At 41.4% G+C, this 21,202-nt stretch overlaps 1 protein-coding gene across 1 annotated transcript in view; it reads left to right on the top strand.

Annotated features, from left to right (window-relative positions):
- SUGCT (succinyl-CoA:glutarate-CoA transferase) overlaps window positions 1-15,666 on the top strand; it is a gene marked incomplete at its 3' end in the record, with an annotated part of 342,799 nt that extends 327,133 nt beyond the window's left edge. Inside the window, exon 13 of the mRNA XM_081996281.1 lies at window positions 15,503-15,666. Within this exon, the coding sequence (XP_081852407.1) occupies window positions 15,503-15,666 (164 nt within the window). The remainder of the gene's footprint in view (window positions 1-15,502) is intronic.
- Between the last annotated feature and the right edge of the window lie 5,536 nt (window positions 15,667-21,202).

The raw sequence follows: 21,202 nt of genomic DNA, 5'->3' as shown, positions 1-21,202 counted from the left end.
GGCATTTGCTTACTACGGCATCTCTAGTTCTCACGTTAGGATGCGAATCTCATTTTTTCTACAAACAAACTGGAATTGACACAACTACTTTTAATCCACGGTTTTAGATATGTCATTGCAAACTGAGTGTGGATGCTTTTCTCTTGGATTTTGCTTGAGATTATGCCTGTACAAAATCATTTACATTAACTCAAAATAGGAGATTATAAAAGAAAATTAACTAAAATCAGATTAAGCAAAAAGCTAAAATTAAATGGAAACAAAAACTGTTGGTATGGAACAAAAGTGCCCACACACAGACTTGCTCCAAAATAACTAATTGTATGAAGTAAAACCAAATGTTATTTTTATTCCAGTTTTTTTATGCAGAGAAGCCCTAGGACCTCTGGCAATTAAAACATAATTATTCTCGTGATGCAAATACTTACGACTATTCTAAGGCCCTTTTAAATTGCCAGTACAGTGTAAAGTAGACGCAGCGCTGCTGAAAATGAGGTCAGAGATAGCGAGGACAGAGGCAGCAAGGCCCTTCATATTTTATAAGGATTTTTGGGAGACAACGCTTGCCAATCGTATGAGGTAAAAGAAAGGAGAGGAGAGGTCGAAGGGCTTGCAGTGAAAAAGCAGATTGCGGAAAGCAGAAGAAATACAGTAAATGAAAACCCACAAGTACAAATGGCAAAGGATCAAAGGTGAGGGGCTGTGTAGGAGGGAGGTGCTACTGATGCTCCCAGACATTCAGAGATGGAAAAATTCCATTAAAACTAAGCACCTGCTGCTTAAGAGTAAGGCTTCAAAATTACAAACCATGTCAGTAAAAGCATTTTGCTTTGCAGTTTACAGGGGAGCTAAAGGAAACAGCCAAAGTATTAGGAGGTGGAAAAAGAGAGAATGGGGAAATATTTTAATGAAACTGATCTGCACGCATTTAAGATGGGATATTGCTTAGGCATGGCTGGTTTCAATCTGATTTTAATTTTTGTTCCCCAGCTTTTCAGCTGTCTTCTTGAGCAAAAGGAGACGTTTTAGTTTAGTTTAGTAAGGGGATAGGCAACCACGCTTTGGATGGCTTCCTAACCTTCTGCCTCATTCCTCTTCATGGGTGTGTCTGACTCTTAAATTTCTGTTTCTTAATCCTACTCTAGTCTTTGTGGGTGAGGAGAGATGGTTTCTGACTCTCTTGCCCATTGTAGGGTAGAACACAACACTGAAATCCCTTCTGACGGAGTAAAGGCTGGCAAATGTTAGAAACCACAAGAACTTAGATACAGAACCAGCCTATACTTAACTGACATACCCACACTCACATCAGCACGCCCGCACAACCAAAAACCAAACTGAAGGGTGCTTGGTTTGAAACGGCTGTTTCTCCTGCCCCATACTGCTTTGATATTTGCAAGTCGATGAGGTGAATATCACATGTCAGGCACTGGCAGCAGACAATGGAAAGCCAAAAAGCTCTTCCCAGTCCTTCACACTGAGACAGAATTGATCGAATTGTCACTTACAAATCAGTGGAAAAAAACAGCCTAATCTGCAGCGTGCCCTCTCTCTAGTCCCACTCACAGACTCCAATTTAAGCACTCTGTTTCCCTTTAAAGACCTTAAGGTTAACCTGATGATTGCTTTTAAATAGAAAATACGAAAAAGAAGATGCTAAAAGGTGTTACACGTCTAGAGTTTTACTTTCCCCTGCTCAGTGAAGGGATATTCGTTCTTCTTGTCTACTTTGAATACCAGATGTCTCTGCAGTCAAATTGAGACATCCTGAAAGAGAAAGATTTTCAGATGTCCTCAGCTTTTTCTGGAAACTGGGCCCCTTTAAAGATGTCTCAAGTATGACACTCAAAAACAGAGTTGTCCCAGATTGCACAGTGCTTTTCGAAACTCAGCCAGCATTTTTAGTAGACTATGCCTCAAGGAGTCTGGGCACCTTACCCAAAAAGAGCTAAAAATGTAATTTGCAGTTCTTCAAGTAATCCAAAACAAAGTATCAAATCCCTTCCCATCTTCCTTTGCCAGGGAAAGTCCCTGTGCACTGGAACTGGCCTCGTTCTGCCGCACAAGGGACAGCAGAAGTAAATGGAGGGTGGAGTGGGAGAGCTTTTGGAAGAATGATCAGGCTGTGCATAGTGCTCAGCCCTACTTAATCACAGATGCCTTGCTTGAGAATCGAGTTCCAAATATTTCCATGGTGCTCAAACATAGAGTTACCTGGCTGCTGTCTGCGCTGAAGAATTTCAACCACCTGAATTTCCTTGGCTGTGCTGCCGCTGATGGCTTTTTCCATTATTTTAATACTCACTCAGCAGATACTTGCTTGGTGTGGGTCACTAACCAGTCAAGAAAGTATCGACCCACTGTTGAATTTTGCAAATGTGAAGGTTTATATGCCTGTGTATTGTGGCCAGAGAGGAACAGTCTAAAGATGTGTAGAATAAATGTGAGTGGCAATATGCATACAGCACGACAGACACATGATTTGACATCTAACTCAATATCTGATCTTAGCCTTTTTATAACAATACAGCCCTTTTGAGACTTAATTCTTTGACCAAAACAAGGGATTGTTGAGGAAAAATTAGTCAATGTAGAAGTCTTAAGAAGTGATTGAACATAGTTCTGCTACAGGTGGAGTGAAGAAGGCTTTAATTTCTCAGTTTCTTTTTCTTAACAGGCTAAGATGGATGTCATAAGACATTAATCATTCTAAATAAATGAATAAATCATCTGTACTAATATATAAATGGGTTGTGGTGAGGTTAGGGAGCTAAAGCAAAGCAATGTGATTAGACTACTTCTGTCATGAACCATTTGCCACCCAACTCACTTTCTATTCTGGCTACCAGCTATTGCTGCCAAAGGAGTTGTTAACAGTGGGTTTTAATACCATCAGACAGGAAAGCCAGGTAGACCTGTGGAAGAGACACCTCTGATTTTGAAAAGAGACTTAGAGAAGCATGACTGGAGTGATCACAAATAATCATCTTAACATAAATTCCCATTACAAGGTGTACTGAAAAGAGCTGGTCCGCTCTTTAGAGGTATAAAAAGGGGGCATAGAAAAATGCTGTTTCTTCTGTGCAATAATCTGTGCCCTGTTCTGATGTCCACGCTTACAGAAGGGTACAGAAATAACTAGACAAAGACTTCAAGGACAGACCACAGAAAAATGTTCCCTAGGAGCTGGAAGATCAGACTTGTGAACCTTGTCAGGGTGTTTGGGAGCAATAAATGCATCTTCAAAAGTTGCTTAGGAGAATGATTTGAACATTCTTTCAAATTTGTGTTAAAAGAAGGCCCAAAAGAAGGTTTTTAATGTTTAGTTATTTTTACCTGTTGTTTGGAAAAAGCGTAAAGCCTCCTATGCTGAAAAAGTGCTGCTTTAGCAAATAAGAGATTAGAGAGAAAATTAGACCCAGCCTTAGGATCAGGCTGTGTATGTTCTTCAGTATGCATTGCCTTGCATCTGTGAATTCAGAGACTAATCAGCTTCAGGTATCCAGGCTTCAGCTGGTTGCCTAAAGAGGATGGAAGAGCTCATCTGCAAGGAAGAGCTCATCTGCTCCCACTCTGATGATGCACAGCTGGCCAAGAGGATTACTTTTGGGGTCTCTGAAGAGCCTAGCTAACCTATAGCTGGAGACAGGGCATAGGAAAGGACAAAATGGTGTAGTGAGGAGATACAGAAGCTTTCTGGGTTGGATGGCATGTCTTATTCCAGCATGCAGAGTCACACTAACCACAAGGCATGGGACTTGGAAATAGTTTTCACCAGGCTCAGTGGGAGTGCCCCAAGGAGCTGCTTGCCTTCCTGCACAGCTGGGGGCATGATTCAGCTTCCAGGATCATGTGAGTGTGTTGCAACTAGGCGAGTCTCTGTCCTTACAAGAGGCTCATTTCAGGTAGCATTTTGATTTTTCTTGTTCCATATTAGGAGCACACTTCTCACTAATTACTCTCCTTAAGAAAAAGTAATTAAGGCCTTTGGATTTACAGTAAAGATGTCTACATGAAACAATACGTGTCTTGACCTCCTACGTATCAGAGGAGGTTCAGGTAGGCAATGTTGACCCCAGCCCTGTTGTGTGGAAACAGTTTTGCGTATGGGCATTTCAGAAATTCATGTTTTATGTCTAGAAATAACCATTATGATCATATAGTCTGACCACCTGTGTAGCACAAGCCTTTCAGCCTCACCCTGTAATTTCTGCATTAGGTATACATCCTGTGGTTAACCCGCATCCTGTGGTGGGATATATATCGAGTTTTGTATTGATTAGATTATGACTTGAGACAAATTACATTTTTAGCTTGGATTTTCAGTAGTTTAGGCTTGCCTCTGTAGGTTTTTCCTTTTAGACTTTTGCAGGGCTTCTCCCAGTTACTCTTCCTTGCTGTCTAGTTCTTCAGCTCCTTCCTGCAAGAGCAATTGATGTTAAACTGTAAGTCTCTAACTCCCTTGCCTGGGGCTTGCACAGCCTGAATACACCTTCTGCAGTACTGTAAAAAAGATGCCTAGAAAAAGTTGTACCATGAACACTGGAACTAAATATTGTTTTCCTTCAGACTTACATCCTTTATAAACCCTAGATGTAATCCTTATGATAACCTGAACTTTCCTTATGTACTTTATGGCTTGTCTCCTGAGTGACAGGCAGTATGTGCTCAGTGACTCTTACAAAGCTATGTGTGTACTTCCTGGTGAGCCATTTGCAGCCAAACAGAATATATAACAGCTGAGTTCATTGGTTTTTTTAATGTCATCAGGGCAGTAATTTGGGTGTCTGTCCTTCAGCAGTTGCCAATTTTCACAATATTGGTAAGAACTTAATTTTCCTTGGGATTTCTACACTTTTGTCAAGATTGACAGGTTCAGAAGTTACTGTGTGTGGCGGGGACAAGGCAGACAAACAGATGATTAGAAAGACAGCACAGACACGTAAATTTGTTTCCTTAGGAAATAGAGCTACAGATTATTACCTAGGGAATTTACGGTTCTTTAAAATTGCTACCTCTGGGTATTCTTACTAGCCATCTTCCTTCCTGTCTTTCTTTGAATCTTCTCTTAAGGTCTTTGGGGGTTTTGGGAAGGAGTGGGACCACGTAAGTCTGTACAAAAGGTTAGGCCAAATTTTCAGTGTTGTGAGGTGATACATGTGGGAAGCAGTAGACACCACCTTACTGCAACTTTCTTAAGCTTTTTGGTGCCAAGAGTCCTCTTGCAAAATTGCATTATTTGAATGGTGTAATTATGCAGGATTACTCTCAAATATGCAACCAGAGTGACTGATAAATGACTTCCTTCCAGCAGTCATGCAAGATTAATTAAGTATAGTTAGTATGGTGACACTTCGAAAATGTAAAGCGTTATATAAATGTTGAGTGGTATTTACACTGATTATATCCAGGATGTTGGTTGATAGCAAATACATAAAATGTTTTTTAATGCATTTCTATATACGCAGCTTCAGGTAAGAAAGTATTTTTATAAAGGTACTTGGCAAAGGGTTTTAAGAATTATGTAATGGATGCCTTGAATGCCTAAGTGTGGGTTTAAAAATGGCCTGATTTTTAGACATCCGTCTATGGCTATCACACACAAACTATGCTTATGCTCTGCCTATCAACTCATTCCTCTCGCAATGCTTCAGTTTTTACATTCTCAACTCTTAATGGTGTTGGATGGTCCTCGTAACTCTCCCATGACAGTCAGCATTGGCCAAATAAGAAAAGGTAAACAGATGGCTTGTAGCTATTTCTAGTATTGATAATATTTACTGCCCTACTGATTTTACTGTTTACTACTATTTCCTGTTTTATTTGTGTCTCTGTTTGTATGGCACCTAGAATAAGGTTTACTTTTTTATTACCAACTGAAAAAGTTTGTCCATGCTCTCCACTCTCAGTTACTCATTACTACTCATCCTGCCAAAGTTTTCCACTCTCTCAGCTGTGCTGGATGCCAAGTGAACACTTTGTGTGGCTGTGCTGTAAGTGGGGGAGGAAATGGAAGCTGCAGTGAGGGAAGGAGGAGCAAGTCTTTGAATATTATCTCCTTAATTGCTTTTTTCCAAATCTGCTACAAGTTGTTCTGAAAAGGTAAATCACCAGCTCTAATGTAATTCAAAAGGAAAGAATTTTTCCCAGCAATTAAATAGATTCGTGAAAAGGCCCCCAAGCTCCCAAACTTTAAAATCTGTGGTAAGAAATAGAAAAATGTGGGAGTTCCACAGTTAAGATGGAGCGGATCATTCATTTTGGAGATTTCCTTGAAACTTGTGTGCGCTACTCATACTAGCAGGACTTTTTAATGAGCTTTTTTGTCTGTACTTTGTGTTTCATCAAGGGGAAGAAGCCTGGTGTAAAGGCAGTGTAGCCAAGCTGGGCTGGGCTGTATTGTGTGCTCAGGCACCCCATCTTCTCAGCTGTCAATTACAAACTGACAGAAGTCATGGCTGGGACCAAACAGAAGAGACCAGACACTCAACATCACTTCTAATGCCCAAATGTCCTCCATGGCAGCAATGAAGCCCCTCTTGCTCACTTACCCTGTGTTGTTTTCCTTTCACTGCCTTAAAAGTCATTGCTTGTTTTCTGCTGGTCCTCCTTTAGACCAGTTTCATAACCAGCTGATTACATGCTCCAAACACTTGACCTGTAGTGTATATGCGATCTGGGTGCAAATGCATTGGATCTGGGCCATCACTGTTGACTGTTAATTCATTGGAATTGCAAAATTGTTATGTAGCAAGACCATGTTATTGGAAGAGGCACAAGTGTATGGTTTGTTTTCGTGTGATTCCTACATGTATATAAACTACACTGTGAGCTGCAGTAGGACTAACTAAGGAGTGGTCTTGCATTTCTCATTGCTCTTTTTTGCGATTGTAGATCATATGTTGCAGGCAGAATGTATACACATGCATTAGCTCAAACTTCCCCTTTCTTTTCCGTGTCCCACTTGAATAACAACAAATAATCATGACTTTTCCCTCAGCTTGGCTGTCCCCAGGCCTGATTCCCTCTACATAGTCTGAGAGTTAGATTGCTTCAATATGCTCTAACCTGTGCTGTAGAAAAAGTGTTATCTGGTGACTGTTGCACAATGCTGCAGGACTGCTATTTGTCAGGACAAAGCAAAGATTATTACCTTTATCCACTTTTATACACTGTGCTTTGCACCTTTAATATTGTTCAAATTCAACTTTAATTTCTGCTACTTCTAGAGGAAAACTGATTTTGCCTCTGCAGCCCCAAATCTCAGCAATGCCCAGTGACATTGCAAAGACTGCCACATGTTTCACCTGTTTAGAGTGAGTGTTCAAAGGCATTTCATTCTTGCAGGGCCCTTCCTGTGGACCTGTTTCAGTGACTCTTTTTCTCATTTTTGTCTTTTGCTTTAATGCGTTTAGTATGTCTTAACTTAGTAGCTCAGTTTGATGCCTAGCAATACTATAGTAGATAGGCACCAAAGAAATAGATTTCATTATGATAATGCTGAGTTCAAGTAGCAGGGAAGTCTTCAAGATATCTTGGTACAGTTGTCATTGTGGTTGCAACAGATACAATTTTGACTTATTGTTGCACTATTAATTCTTGTACGTTATGCGGTGTGCACAGCATGTATTTCAGTAATGTGCCAAAGTCAAAGTGATAATAATAATAAAAGAAGATTAGCCTAGAATTTAAATGTGGTGAAAGAGCTCTTTGGGCTACTGGCAATGTTAATTAAAAAAAAAAAAAAAAAAGGAAAACAGGCTCCTTTTAATTTAACAGGACAAAGGTAAATCACAGCTACCACTCATATCTTCATTACTTTTTTCAGGTGACCATTTGTGTCTCTTTAACTTCATGGCTGAATTGAGTATAGTGTCCTGCTTACAGGCAGGATGCACAGGTGACTGCTGTCTCACCTCCTCCAACCAGTAACCCTGCTTCTACCCCAGCAAAGGCCTGTTTTCATCTGCAAGGCTCCCTGTAACTCACCCACATGCAAATGTTTCTGACCTTAATTAAAGCAGTTCACCTCTCCCTGCCTCAAGGGATGGTTTTCTCATAAGGCAGTTGTGTTTAATTAGCATTTGCATAGCATTCTGCTGGTTGCTCTCTGGGAGCGTTGTTCGGTAGGAGCGTGGGATTGCTGAAGCCTGACTGGCAAGCTTTGCACCCTCCTAATTGACACAGAAGCCAAGTAGAAGTTACACAAGGAAAGAACAGAGAATCGTTAATGATGGATCATTAGCAAGTAGCTCCTTTGAATGAATGTAGATAACTTTATAACTCTATCAAAGTGAAAAGTAGCATGATGAATTATGCATCAAACAATAAAAGCTCAAGGAAGACACTGGTTTTATAATTGCTGTGCAATTTTCTAGCATGCTCTAGTTTGTAAGATTAATTTCTTTGGGAAGTGTGTAGCATTCTATGCCTGTTGTACACTTAATGTCAATTTTGTTTTTCTCTCATTAGAGGTTTTATTCTGTGTCTTTTGATACCACTGCAAAAACTCCCAGAATTTGAGACACACAGTTTTTATATTAGCAAAAATTTGCACAAGCAAGTGAAAAGTGTATAGCTACTAAACTAGTTCCTCTGAGGGTTTGACAATTTCTCGGTATAAAGAGTTCTCTGATACACACATATGAAATAAGATTACTTTAAATCTATATATTATTATATTTTTAATAGAAATTGCCTAATGGTTTTGTGGCTATACTGAATTTCTAGACTAATAAATCTCTAAGGGGCGTATTTGCTCTGAAATTATCTTCAGAAGCATTTCAGTTGGCACAGATGGATCATTCCTGTGGCTTGCACTAGTGCCAGTTCAGCCCTCAGTCACCCCTAGGAAGAGGAATTAATACAAATATTGCCTAGTGATGTCACCTGTCCCTTTGAAATGTACTGATCTCGCACTTGAGATTTCCTCTGAAAATTGCACTGTGTTCAGAGCAGAATTAGAGGAATAAGTAAATAGAAAAGTTATCCCTGATGTGAGCTGTTTCTTAGCTTTCATGAATATTAGTGGGTGAAAGGGACTGTGAGAGATCATCTAATCCACCAGAAAGCCCCAGGGAACAGCCATAGGATCAGCTATGCTAGAAAAATTCTTGTTCCTAAAGACCTGATTGATTCCTAAAGAACTCCACAGCCTCCTTGCATGGCCTGTTTCAGCATTTTGCTACCCTTGCCATTATAAAAGTTTATTTTCTAGTACCTAGCTGCAGTTTCCTTTGTTGCAATTTAAATCAATTACTTCTTGTTCATCATGGACATGAAAAAGGATTTATCTCCTCCTTGCTGAAAGGTTACCTGGATTTGGGGCGGGGGTTGTAGGTGGGTTGGTTTTTTTACATTTTTTGAAGACAGTTTTGAAGAATTTTTTCCCTTGGCTCTTCTTTTTATGTCCACTTTGTTCAGTTTGTCATGTTTTCTCTGATCATTTCAGTTGCTGTCCTGTAGAACCTCTTCAGGTGTTCCAAATGGCTGTGCAGTGGTGGCCCCGCACCAGACACCGCTCCATCTGTGACCTGCCAACTCTAACTAGAGCAAAAAGTTTATTTCATGTGTCCTGCAGGCTTCTCTCTTGTTGGTACATCCCTGTATGATGCTTCCCTTTTTTGCAACAGCATGATGTTGTTGACTCATCTTCACTTTGTGATCTAGAAAAACTCCTAGCTATTCCTACCTTGTTGTTTGTCCCCTGCCCTGTATTTATACAATTAAATGTAGTTCCTTCCCCTTGACATCACTGAATTTCACTCTGTTTTATCAGCTCATTCCTCTAGCATAGCCATGTCATTCTGAAATGTGCTTCACAGTCAGTTTTAGCTTGAAGTCCTGAGAAACCTGAGCAGGTATGATCCAAGTTCCATCAGCCAACCAAATAAAAATATACCAATTAGTGCTTTATTCTGGACAGATTGCTCTGTAGCTCACTTGAAACATTCTTCTGTTTTAGAAGATCCAAGGTAGCAATTCGCCAAATATGATTACCCTCTCAGTAGTGCACCTGGCTTTGGATTTACCTAGAGCATGTTTCTTTTCATATCTTCATAAGTGATCTGGATGATGGGATCAAGTGTACCCTGATGAGCTTTGCCAATGATACCAAACTGAGTGGGGAAGTGAACATTTCGGAAGGGAGATCCATTAGGGTGGAAGACTGGGCTTACAAGCACCTTATGAAGTTCAACAAAGACAAATGTAATGTCTTGCACCTGGGAAAACATAATCCAGGAGTACAGCACAGGCTGGGATCCACCCAGCTGTGGAGCAGCTCTGTGGAAGGGAGTCTGGTGGTCCTAGTTGACAACAAGCTCAATATGAGTGAACAGTGTGCGGCTGTGGTAAAGAAAGCCAACAGGATGCGGGATTTGCATCAACAAGGGTATCACCAGCAGAGATAAAGAAGCCGTCATCCCACTCTACTCAGCACTTGTCAGGCCACACCTGGAATACTCTGTCCAGTTCTGGTCTCCACTATGCAAAAAATGATGTGGACAGGGAGAAGGTCCAGAGAAGGGTCACAAAGATGATCAATGGACTGGGAAGCCTGGCATATGAGGAAAGGGCGAGAGAACTGGGTTTGTTTAGCCTTCAGAAAAGAAGGCTTAGGGGAGACCTTATCACCATGTTCCAGTATTTAAAGGATGGCTACAAAGAAGATGGAGACTCCCTTTTTACAAGGAGTCACATGGAAAAGGCGAGGGGTAATGGGTACAAGTTACTCCTTGGATACTCCGATTGGACACAGGAAGAAAATTTTTCACAGTGAGAACAATCAGCCATTGGAATAATCTCCCCAGGGAAGTGGTGGACTCCCCAGCATTGGACACTTAAGTTTCAGCTGGATAGGGTGCCTGGGCCATCTTGTCTAGACTGCTTTTGCCAAGAAAGGTTGGACAAAATGATCCTTGAGGTCCCTTCCAACCTCGTATTCTATGACTCTATGATTCTTTGGTGAGATTATGGAAAATAGCAGAGAATTTTCTTTCTCAAAGTCAAATCTTGATCTGGCATCGTAGTGGTAGGAGGGTCATCTCACCTGACTTTAGATGTCTGAGTGATAGAGGTTTGCATCTAAGGCATTGTCTACCCTCTCCTTTATGAAGAAACATAGGTGATCACAATTAATCTAGACAGGTTTAGTAATTTACCAGTGTCGTAGAAGAACTACACTCTGGGTGTGTCTTTTCATCTGCAGTGACTCCAAAGGGAGTCTAAGCAACTAAACATTTATATCTAGGCTATTGGCATCTAAAGTTAGATGAGATGTATCGCACCTCCAGCCCTTCTCCTCTTAGAAAGGTAAGAGATTAAGCATAAACTATTTGTTCTTACTATATACATGCTGGCTGTTACTCATCTCCTGAGTTCACTTTCAGTGTGATTATTTGCTCCGGTATTTAATGGAACTTAAATTTAAATAATTTGATCCATAGTTTCCCCATTAAGTCTCCTTTCCTTTTTAAACAGAGGAATCATTCCTGACCTCTTCCAGGAGCATATTCATCATGAATGTACCAAATTGGCTTGAAAAAATTTGTTTTTCTAAGCATCCTTTATCTTATTTTGCCCCCCTTGGAGGTGGATACCTTTACTGATTAACCATTTGATCACAGTTGATGAAGACTGTTGAAAAAATGGCATATTTTGGCATGCTGCATGACCTTTGTCAACACCTATCCTCAAATAAGTAGTAACTCAAGTAGTGAACTTCCCTATCAGATGAGTTCTTGCTGTAGTTCATTACCCTTGCTGGTTGATATCCTATTCTTTCAGAAAGAAGTCAAACACAGTTCTGCCTATTAAGATGCCTGATGTATTTCTTTGCATTTCTATGTAAAGCTGTAGTGTCATAGAATCTTTGGGTTGAAAGGGACCATTTAAGGTCATCTAGTCCAATGCCCCTGCAATGAGCAGGGACATCTTCCACTAGATCTGGTTGCTCAGAGCCCCATCCAACCTGACCTTGAATGTTGCCAGGGATGGAGCATCTACCACCTCTCTGGGCAACCTGTGCCAGTGTTTCACCACCCTCATTGTCAAAAATGTCTTCCTTATATCCAGTCTAAATCTGCCCTCTTTCAGTTTAAAACCGTTACCCCTTGTCCTATTGCAGCAGGCCCTGCTACAAAGTCTGTCCCCATCTTTCTCATAAGCCCCTTTAAGTATTGGAAGGCTGCAATAAGGTGTCCCTGGAGCCTTCTCCTTGCCAGGCTGAACAACCCCAAGTCTCTCAGCCCATCCTTGTACGAGAGGTGTTCCATCCCTCTGATCATTTCTGTGGCCCTCCTCTGGACCCTCTCCAACAGGTCCGTGTCTTTCCTGTGCTGACAGTTCCAGAGCTGGATGCAGTACTCCAGCTAGGATCTCACCAGAGTGGAGCACAGGGGCAGAATCACCTCCCTAGACCTGCTGGCCACGCTGCTTTAGATGCAGCCCAGGATATGGCTGGCCTTCTGGGCTGCAAGTGCACATTGACGGCTCATGTCCAGCTTTTCATCCACCAATACCTCCAAGTCCCTCCAAGGACTGCTCTCAATCCCTTCATCCCCCAGCTTGTACTGATACTGGGGTTGCAACTGGGGGTTGCCCCAACCAGGTGCAGGACCCTGCAGTTGGCCTTGTTGAACCTCATGAGGTTCACATGGGCCCATTCCTCAAGCTTGTCCAGGTCCCTCTGGGTGGCATCCCATGCCTCGGGTGTGTCAACCGTACCACTCAGCTTGGTGTCATTTGCAAACTTGCTGAGGGTGTCCTTGATTCCACTGTCTCTGTCTTTGATGAAGATATTAAAGAGTATTGGTCCCAGTATGGACCCCTGAGGAGCACCACTCATCACCGATCTCCATGTGGACATTGAGCTGTTGACCACTATGCTCTGGATGCGACCATCCAACTAATTCCTCATCCACCCAAGAGTTCACCCATCAAATTCATCTCTCTCTGATTTAGAGAGAAGGATGTTGTGGGGGACCGTGTCAAAGGCCTTACAGAAGTCCAGATAGATGACATTAGTAGCTCTTCCCTTGTCCACCAATGTGGTCACTCCATCATAGAAGGCTGCTAGGTTGGTCAGGCAGGCCTTGCCCTTGGTGAAGCCATGCTGGCTGTCTCGAATCACCTCCCTGTCCTCCATGCGCCTTAGCATAGCTTCTAGGAGGATCTGTTCCATGATCTTCCCAGGCACAGAACTGACGCTGATGGGTCAGTAGTTCCCAGGGTCCTCCTTGCTACCTTTTTTTAAAATGGGTGCAATATTTCCCTTTTTCCAGTCTCCAGGAACTTCACCTGACTGCCAGGACTTTCCAAATATCATGGGGAGTGGCTTGGCAACTACCTTAGCTAGTTCCCTCAGGGCTCTGGGATGCATCTCGTCAGGTCCCATAGACTTGTGCCTGTTCGGGTTCCTCAGGTGGTCTCAAACCTGATCTTCTCTTACAGTGGGCAGGACTTTGCTCCTCCAGTACCTGTCTTGCAGTCCATCCTCTCAAGAGGTGTGGGAAGGGAGACTGCCAGTGAAGAGTGAGGCAAAGAAGTCATAGAGTAGCTCAGTCTTCTACTCGTCTGTTGTTACCTGTCTGTCAGTCTTGCTCATCAAGTGGGAGTACTCTTTCTTTGACCTTCCTTTTCTGTCTGACATACCTGTAGAAGCCCTTCTTATTATTCTCTGCATCCCTTGCCAAGTTCAGTTCCATCCACGTCTTGGCCCTCCTGACTTCATCCCTATACAACCTGGCAGTGTCCCTGTACTTATCCCAGGACACCTGTCTGTGCTCCCACTGCCTGTGCATTTCCTTCTTGCCCTTTAGTTTGACCAGCAGGTCTCCATTCAGCCATGCTGGTCTCTTGCCTTCCTTACCTCATTTCTTACACCTGGGGATTGAGAGCTCTTGTGCTCTCTGGAAAGCAGCTTTACAGATCTGACAGCTCTGTTCTGCTCCTTTGTCCCTGAGAGGAGGACCTATTGAACTCCCTGAAGAGCTGGAAGTTTGCTTTCCTAAAATTCAGGGTCCTGACTTTACTCTTCGCCTGACCCATACCTCTCAGGACTGAACTCCACCAGTGCATGATCCATCACTGCAGCCCAGGCTGCCTGCAATCTTGATGTCACCAATTAACTCACTTGCGTTGGTGACCAACAGGTCCAGTTTGGCATCCCCTCTAGTAGGGCTGTCTATTACCTGCACAGGACGTTATCCTCCATGCACTCCAGGAGTCTCCTGGATTGCGTACAGCTCGCTGTGCTACTTTTCCAGCAGATGTTGGGGTGGTTGAAGTCCCCCAGCAGGATGAGAGCCTTTGAGCAGAATGTCTCCTGTAGCTGAAGTAAAAAGCCTTCTTCACTGAACTCCACTTGATCAGGTGGTCTGTAGTAGACACCAACCACAGGGTTCCCTTTGTTGCCTTGGTCCCTGATCCTTGCCCATAAAGACATAACTACATATAACTTTTTCTGTAAATTCTTTTTGATGATATAATAAAGACCATAACTATGAATAGAGAAATCCTTTTGCCAATTGTCCAAAGCATCAAAGGATCTTGAATTTTGTATTCAAGTTTTCAGCTGAGAGTTTGGGAAATTATTGTCCTCTGTTTCTCTATAAAACAGTTAGTCTTTCTATACATACACTGTTTACCTGAGTTTTGAGCCCAGAGTAAATTTGTGGCTCATTCTCTCTTCTGAGACTGACAGTAATGGTATAGCTACTAGTCTGCAAGGAACTATACTGAAATCTCTGTTCATTTCACTACAGAGGATTGCTAAAAAGTAAGATCTGACCACCTGCAATAGACATAAATGTCTTCATATTGTTCCCAGCTTTCCTAAGTGATTTCCACTTCTGAAACTAGTCTTGCTAGAGTAAATAAACCATTGCTGTGTTTCTTAGGGCTGCTGCTACCTATATTTTTGATAGAAAATGTAAAACAAGCTGGAAATATCTTTGCTGCGCATGATGCGAATTCTACATCACTGCAAGATAATGGAGCACGCTGCAGAGGTACTTGAGCCATTGCTGACTGGAGATGGTGCTTCCCATCATCCAGTGCACTGCTCTGACATCCATAACAGTGCATTAACATGACATTTCGTTGCATTCTTATGGTTGTGCTGCCTCCTGTTGTAGACAGAGTGTTGGAATTTCTGCACCATATCCCGTTGTGTGGGCTGGGCATTGTCGTTCAGCTAGCAGAGAGGGGTAGACCTATGATATAGTATGACTAGAAGCACCCTGACATACCTACCACTGGGAACGAGGGGAAGACTTTCTTAACAAATATTCAGCAATTCTGCATTTGGGTGAACTACTTAAAACTGGTTTATTGGTACATTATTCTGAACTGGAATTTTTTTAGTGTATCATTCCAGAATATAACATTTCTGTGATAAGGACTGTGATAAGACTGCCTTTAAACTGACATAGACGCTTAAATATTAATATGGGCAGTAGCTTTTGAAAATAATTTCCCTCCTGTCTGCTTTTTTTTACAGGACCAAGTGTCAGATACAGTGAATTTGCTGTATCACATCCCAAACCACCTCCGCTTGTTGGACAGCATACCGTGGAGATACTGAAGGGCATGCTGGGGTATGAGGATGATGCCATAGAAGAACTGCTCCGCACTGGTGCTGTGTCTCAGCATGAGGTCAGATAAGGAGCATTAGCTACATTCCTTCACACTGAGTTCACATTACTTTGTCCTCTCTTTGCTCCCTTCAGCTCCCCTAATGGGACTCAAAGAGAAGACATAATTTAATTCCTAATTTTCTTCCATGTGTGTTTGTATGATTTTAACACTGATGTATCAAATAAACAATCTCATACCGTCTGAGTGAAAGATTTTCTTGGGAGGGGTTAGGTAAAATGTAATTATACAGTCCTGTGTGGCTGCTCATTTTCTGTACTTCATATGGGAAATGGAGTTCTTATCACAATTACAGTAATTTCCCAAATGTTTGTCCCCAGAAGGACATAATGTTAGTGAAAAGAAGCAGGACCTTAAAAATCTGTATACTAGACTCTCCACTTGCAGAAAGCTGTCTTGTGCAATTATTTTAGTAGAAAATCAATTACGTACAAATTGGTGGTTGATCTGATTGATTTCAAACAGAATCATCAGTCATGAACTCTTTGTTCATCTCTATTTTAAATCATGGGTACAGTAACCATCGCAAAACTCATTTCTGCTTCCTCATATTCCCAATTACCAATATGCCTTTATATTACATTGCATGGTCATGACAATCCCAGTATGTTAGCAGAAATAATCTGAAATTGGCACAGTTCTTCAGTTATGAAACAAGCCTATTCCAAGACTGGTTGAGAGACAAACTATGACTGAAAAGTCTTTTGTAATTTTATTCAGAAAGGCCCAAGGTACTGTTAATTAAACATCGCTCCACAGAAAACCACATGCTGAATGTCAAATACCAGAACTTGCCAAACTTCTCAATCTAGTTCTGTGGGCAGGTACTGATCCCTATCTCTGACTCCAGTTACCATCCAAAGCACCTTTCACTATGGAGAAGACGCAAGTTAAAATCTGTGCAGAACTTTTGACTCAGTCCCACCCCCGTGATTAAAACACGGTGAGAGTTGACAAACCTCCCTCAAAGTCAGTAATACCATATCCCGCAGTAGGGTTGCTCTTAGGAGTAAGGCACCGTGCACTGCAAGAAGGTGGAAGAATTTGATCCATGACAAATACTAAGGAAAAGATTAAAGAGCCATTTCTTCTCTACAACCCAATTTGGCAGTACTTCACTCACAGAAGAAATGCCATGCTCCTCTATCGCAGCATATAATTTACAGCTAAAGTAAACTCAGCGTATGGGAAGGGTCTAACCTTTGTTGTGTGCACCCTGGGAGCGAGGCAAAGCCTTTCTATTTCTAGACCTAAATAAAACTAACTCAAATTGACACTCAACACATAACGCCCGTATTTCTCCCAAAGTATCGGAAACAGGCCTGGCATTGTAACTAGCCTGTCACTTTGTTTCCACTCCAACAAACAACATCCTCTGTATTACATTTGAACTTCACAACTCTGCATTACCTTCTGGGGGAAGAAAAGAGGTTATTACATAATCAAATTGCAGTGGAACCCCGCTGTGGTTGCTCATTTTTGAAGCCTGGTGTGCTTTGGTTCATTTGTTTGCTTGTTTTCTCTGTGTTTTTGTGTTCTTTTTTTCAGATCATCTCCTTTTTTTTTTTTTTTTTTTTTTGCGCCTTTTTTTTACTCTCTTGCACTGCATTCCTGGCACCAAGCTCCATGCTCCGTCCATGTGTTAAAGACATCATGAGATACTGGAAGAGTGACTTCTTAAATAAATATAGAAATAAGTCTGAATTGAGAATAGGGGCACCATAGGGGAAGAACTGAAACTGGGTTGGAAGAGGTTTTGATACAGTCCACCTTCCTTTTAATCTAAGGGGAACATCCCTTTTTTAATGAGAAAAGCAGCAAGTGGAATTCAGCTTCACATAAAATGGATAATCTGATATTGAACTAAACTTTGTTAATGAAAACTATTTAGCACTGTCAGAGAACGTTCACAAGTGAATTTGCTGGTTTTACTTTTTTAAGGCCTCTTTTCTTCCCATTTCTAAGAATCACATGCATAAGATACAGTAAAATATTGCTCAGGTTTGTTCAAGAATTTCCAAAAAAATCTTTTTTTTTTCCTGTGCTTTTCCAAGCAATGGAAATAGCTAATCACCACATCCTTAGCTACAGTAAATTGGCAGACCTTCTTTGACTTTAACGTAACAATGCTGGTTTAAATCATCTGAATATCGGGCTATTAACTCTGTAACTATTTTGTACAGAGTTCACATGCAAACAGTGTTTCCCTTTCTTCTTTTTTTTTTTTTTTTGTGTTTTCCTCTCTGCTATGTTGACAGTCAAATGCCTAAAGGGATGATCAGAGACTTTATTTTGCCTCACCCCCAGTGCTTACTGTAGTAAGAAAAATCCAGGTACCGTTTTGCCTTCTCAGTGTTTAAGTCAAGTCATACACTCACATACAGACTGTTGCTAACTCTTGTTCAAGCCAGAAATAAATGAAAGTCATTAAATAGGTGGATGTCTGGAAGCCTTAAAAGTCCTGTAGCTTCCAAGGTCTGATCATGAGATTTTGTCCTTTCACAAGGATTTTGGATGATTTGGAGGACAGTTAAATAATTGTCTTGGTATTATCTAAGCTGTTCTAGTACCCTCCTCCTTTAAAAATGAACAAATAAATGCAGAAAAGGAGTATTTACAAAATTTACTGCACTCTTCCCAGGAATCTTCAGGAATGTGTATCTCTAGAGCTCAATTGCATTTTGACAATCTTGTAATTTCCAAATGGTTTTCTCTTGTACTGCAAAAGTGGAAATCAACTATCACATGGGATTCTGGACCCCATAAACGGAGATCCCTCCAATTCCAAGGAAGGGATGTAGATAGGAATGACTATACATAGCTGCCTCTGGCAATGAAAGGTTTTTTCCTCTGCTTAAATTGGAAAGGAATCAGCTGGTGCTGCCATGATGTGAGTTTGTGTGGTACTGGCTTTAATTGACTTGATTTACACATCACTACATTAGAAAAAAAAAAAAGAAACAGGATACCTCTTGTATGGTTCAAAACTGAACCCACCTATAGATGTTTGCCAGGATGCTACAACTACTATTGGAAAGGGAGATTTCCATTTTGCCATCTGTTCTGACTCCATGGTCCATGGCACCTTTGGCTCCGTTCTCTGCACTGGGGGATCCCGTTGTTCTTGTATTATCTTGACCATGAAAAGTGTTTCCTCAGTCCCCCTCATATAACTGTCTTCCTTTCTTTTCCATGCAAGCTAGTAAATCTCTTCACCAGGTATCACTCACACAAAAAACTGCATAATTGGTGGAGTCAGGCTGGTTTTGCATAGCCTGAGGATCTTGCTGAGGAATATTTTAATGCATCAAAAGAAAATTCCGATCAATCAACAGGCAAATGGATAGTAATGGATTTTTCTTGCTCCTATGCAGATCTTGTTCCTGGTATCTCTTCCGCACGATCTTCCCACACACTTGGAAGTCCCTGCATGGTTTTCTGCAATGGGTGCCCTAGAACTGACATTCAAAAGTAGGTCTTTTTTGATTAGTGGCCAGGAGGAATGAGTTAGTTACCCACTAGCAGAAGCCCACCAGCCTCGGCAGCTGTCCAGCCTGTGTGCAAAGGCCACTGAAGCCATATTCATGTGAAGATTCATCTGTTGAAAGGGATCACTTAATTGTGCTGGAAGGCAAATGCTCCTTTTCCTCTCAGGTTTATAAAATCAAAATCAACAGAAAAAAGTTATTTTGTTATTTTCTTTTTAATACAAAAACAAGCAGAGAAAGGGAAAATATCTCCATTCTTGACTTACATACAAAATATGAGGGTCCTCTTTTTTTTTAAGTTCATTGAAATAGAGGCTTTTGATGGCTCTTGATATTAATCAGAGTTTTGACCTTGCTTCTTCAAAGATTAAAGCTCAGCCCAGAAATGTCTAATGACAATGTGCTAGGGCTAAAGTAGCAGTCAGAATAACTCTTCCAGTGAGTGTGCATGCATACTCAAAAACTGGGGAGAGCATTTTCATTAAATTGTCATACAGCTCTGCCACTCACAGAGCACTGTAGATCCTCAGCCTGGTGAACCTGGAGATAAAAAGCAGCTAGACATCTCTGTGACTAAAATGGTCATGATTTCTTTTAATACCTAAATGACGAGACATAGTTAATCCTTTGACCTTCCTAACATTATAGCACTGTTTTAAAATGTATTTATTTCCCCAAAATGTATTAAAATGTATTTAATTGCTAAAAGACAGAGGAAAGGTAATGTACTTTCAGAGTTCAGGAATGCTGCCACAGCTGCTCACATTTCATGTCAGTAACATTAAACAGTGCCAGATACAGTACTTTTCTTAACTGCTTGTACATTGAGTTAATGTGGCCTGGTGAAATGCTAAACGCTATTAGCTGGTGAAAAAAAAACCAACCACCAACCTCAGAGCAGTTCCTGGAGGGTCAAGTAGCCTCCCTACCCAGAGGGTTGCATGATACTAGCCAATGCGATAAAAATACACTGACAAACAGTGATATAGTCACCTTCTTAAAGCTGACAACCAATCAATTCAATTACTGTATGTTTCTCTCATGACTGGAATTTGGATCAGATGTGTGAGAAAAATGCCTGGGATCACATATGCCAAGGACCCATGAAACTTTTGCAACAGGATCTCTTTTTTTGGCACAGGCTGTGTGAAGCATTGAAGGGGGGCCAAGCAAAAGTTGAGGTGGGGACGAGTTGTTAATTTTTATTTTTTTTCTATCCTTCAGAGCTTACAGATAAAAGTGAATTAGCAAGCACCAATTAGCCCTTAGTTAACAAGAAATTCTTAAAAATCATAGGGTAAAGGGTACACTAAACTGCCTGCCTTAAAAGGCCTTCGTGATGGTCTGATTTATAGTAAGCAGTGTCGCAGTGCTTATTTACAAGGTACTCGGGAAGAGCGGGCTGGGGAGGAGCCCACTTCACCGCAGTTGCTTCTGTGCTTCAGCTGTTTCACTGTCTATCTAGTAACTACCCCAAACTGGCCAAAAGAGCTTTAAAGTTCAAGAAGGAATTCGAAGATGTGACACGGTAGAGGAATGCATATGTAGCTCTCATCTCTCACAGATCCATTTTAGGAGAAGTTAAAGTTTCACATTAAAAAGTTGCGTATAAAAATGCAGTGTGTACATTTCCCACTGACACTCTCTTCTCCTGGAGGATTGAGCCTCTGACTAAAGCAAATATTGTGTGAGAAAAGTGACAGTTCTCTCATAATTTTTTTGGTCTTTTCATCAAAACCTTGTCTCTCTCACAAAGCCAGAAGTGAAGACTTTTAGCTGAAAGATGGAAATACTGGTTCAGCAATGCCACTGCGGAGCTTTCTGCACATCACAGTTCAGGTATCTCATTCCCATTTCATCTTCAGGCCAGGTGGCCACAGGACCTCTGTGATACTATCACACGAGTTTATCATGAGAGGATACTGTGCTGCTTAATGGGAAATGCAATCTGGCCAGAGGAAAACGGGATCATGAAGCAGTCTCCCTACAAAACTATACATGAGTCACTGGGGCACTGTTTTTCTGAATTCAAGTTTTAAGTAACAAAACTCATTGTC

This window comes from Phaethon aethereus (assembly GCF_964289735.1).
Source record: "Phaethon aethereus genome assembly, chromosome: 2".
In the NCBI taxonomy this organism is placed as follows: Eukaryota; Metazoa; Chordata; class Aves; order Phaethontiformes; family Phaethontidae; genus Phaethon; species Phaethon aethereus.
The sequence above is the reverse complement of the archived record's forward strand: the minus strand, read 5'-3'. Positions and strand labels throughout refer to the sequence as shown.